Consider the following 2,500-nt stretch of genomic DNA (forward strand, 5'->3'; position numbering starts at 1 on the left):
TGGCCCTCAGAATATGATTGATGGCTCAACAACTGTAGCAACCCATCCTCCTGCTTCCACTGCTTTAACTGCAGCTCCACTCCCCCAGCATCAGCAAGTAACATACACGGAACTCCAGCAACCACAAACGCAACAAAACCAAGATGCTGTGGGTGTTCAAGAGGTGACACAAGCAGAGTATCATCAAACAACACAGTATCACTCTAACTATCCACAAGCAATCCATCATTATGAAGAGAGCCATCATCAAGATCCACTAGACCAAATAAACCATCATCAGCACCATCAAACAGCACATCACCAACAGCTTCACCAATCACATTCTCACCCAGATGATGGCAAAATTAGTACAGAGCCTCAAATATTTGCAATACCAGGTATTCAACAGGAGCAACAAGAACAACAGCAGCAGCAACAGCAACAACAACAGCAACAACAGCAGCAGCAGCAGCAGCAGCAACAACAACAACAGCAACAAGAGCAGCAACAACAACAGCAACAGCAACACCCACAACAACAGCAACACCCACAACCCCATCAACAACAGCAACAACAAGAGCAGCAGCAGCAAGAATCCCAGCATCAACAAGAACATCAACAACAGCAGCAGCAGCATCACCAACATCACCACCATCACCAAGAGCCACAGCAACTACAACCACAACCTGATCAACATCAGGACTTGTCAGAACCTCAGACTGATCCTCAAGTGACTTTCCAGTATAGTTTAACAGTGAATAATCCAGCTACTGGGGATATTCAAATCCAGAGTGAAGCATTTCCAGCCAACCCTCCTGATACTCCTCCTATCAAGAAGAGGCGCCTTGCTAAAACACACCAGGAGCCACATGAAGCTCGGATATATACTTGCACATCTTGCCCAAAGCAATTCACTAGAATAAATCACCTGATTATTCACCAGCGAAGGCATACAGGGGAAAAACCATACCAGTGTGGTGTTTGTCTGCAATCTTTTACACACAAAAATAGTCTTACAATTCATATGAGAGGACATACAGGGGAGAGACCTTACAAGTGTCCAACTTGTGGGTCATCATTCACCCAAAAGAGCAATTTGCGTGTACATAATCGAACACATACAGGTGAAAAACCATTCAAGTGTGACATGTGTGAGGCTTCATTCAGTCAAGGCAGTCATTTGACTGCTCACAAACGAATTCATAATAATGAACGGCCATATGCATGTGACAGCTGCCAACAAATGTTTACACAGCGTAGTGCTTTGAAACGGCACATAATGACACATACAGGTGACAAACCACACAAGTGTGATGAGTGTAATGCCAAATTTTCACAGAAAGATGATTTAAGAAGACACCTAAAGGTTCATACTGGAGAAAAACCAATTATGTGCTCTTACAAGCATTGCAATATGAATTTTACTGATAGAACTGGTCTGACAAGACACATAAAATCAGTTCATTGTGACAAACCTGAGTTAACAGGAGATGGAAAGAAAAAGAAAAGAAAGAAATCGGGATCAAAGTCATCTCCGAGTCCAAGTAGTAGTCCAAAGTCTGTAAAGGGAGGAAAAGTGAAGGTCTCGACTGTGGAACCAACTAGGACTAGCAGACGTTTGCGAGAAGCAGCTGAAAAGAAAAAGGTGAAACCAGAGCATCCTGATTTTATCATGGGTGATTTCATAGATGTGGATGAAGAGATTAGTGATACTAAACCAGCAGCTCGGCAAAAATCACCAAAGAAGATAGCTGATAAGTCTCAGGAAAATAAACAAAATGAAAAGGCAAGAATGGAGTCTTGGTGCTTTTGTGAAGTTCCTCATGGCCCTGATGAGCCTCATACTCATGCTGGAGTTGAAACTAAAACTATGAATGATCTAAGTGCCAATATTGTTAATAATGATGATAAGGGATGTACATCCAAGATAAATGAAAGCAATACTAACACAGACCTAGTTGCAAGTGCTCATGCCACCGGTGCAACTTCCCTGCTTCAGCTGTCAATGGAACATGTGGCCCATAGTTCAATTCCTCCTAGTACTATTAGTGAGGGCCTGCAAGAAGCCACTGGTGCTGTGACCATTGATGCTTCATCGTTAGTAGTTCCTCAGATGGAAGGAGGTCCACAAAATGTAGTTGGGTCCACCAGTCAACCAGGAGTTGCTTCAGCCACCCAAGCTTCTCCATCAGTTGGGCAGAGTGTGGTGGGTGGCCATGTGGTTACTGCCCTAGGCCAGCATAGTGGCCAAGGAAGTGGACGATTAGTCAGTCAGCCCATGATTAGTGGGCAGGTTGTCACTGCTGGTCAGCTGGTTGGCACTAGTCAGTTAATGACACCAGAGGGTACAATCTACATTGAGGCCAGTGAAATGTTAAGTAATGGAGCAGTTGTTATAAACCCTGGCCAAGGGACCTATATCAGCTATGATCAGATTACAATTGGAGCAGATGGCCAGGTAAGAATAATTTAGATTTATTTGTGAAAATCATATTACTGGGTATACAGCAACAAACATTCT

The 2,500-nt window shown here is 43.5% G+C and overlaps 1 protein-coding gene across 2 annotated transcripts in view; it reads left to right on the plus strand.

Moving 5' to 3' along the window:
• Positions 1–2,500, plus strand: part of LOC122259071 (uncharacterized) — an 11,910-nt gene that overhangs the window by 7,381 nt on the left and 2,029 nt on the right. For both annotated transcript variants that reach the window (XM_043025593.2, XM_043025583.2), the window contains exon 3: positions 1–2,437. This exon is cut by the window's left edge and continues 1,493 nt beyond it. In XM_043025593.2, coding sequence (XP_042881527.2) covers positions 1–2,437 — 2,437 coding nt within the window. The remainder of the gene's footprint in view (positions 2,438–2,500) is intronic.

The sequence above is a fragment of the Penaeus japonicus genome, unplaced genomic scaffold, assembly GCF_977035675.1.
Source record: "Penaeus japonicus unplaced genomic scaffold, GWHDUDI00000001_assembly GWHDUDI00000009, whole genome shotgun sequence".
Classification (NCBI taxonomy): Eukaryota; Metazoa; Arthropoda; class Malacostraca; order Decapoda; family Penaeidae; genus Penaeus; species Penaeus japonicus.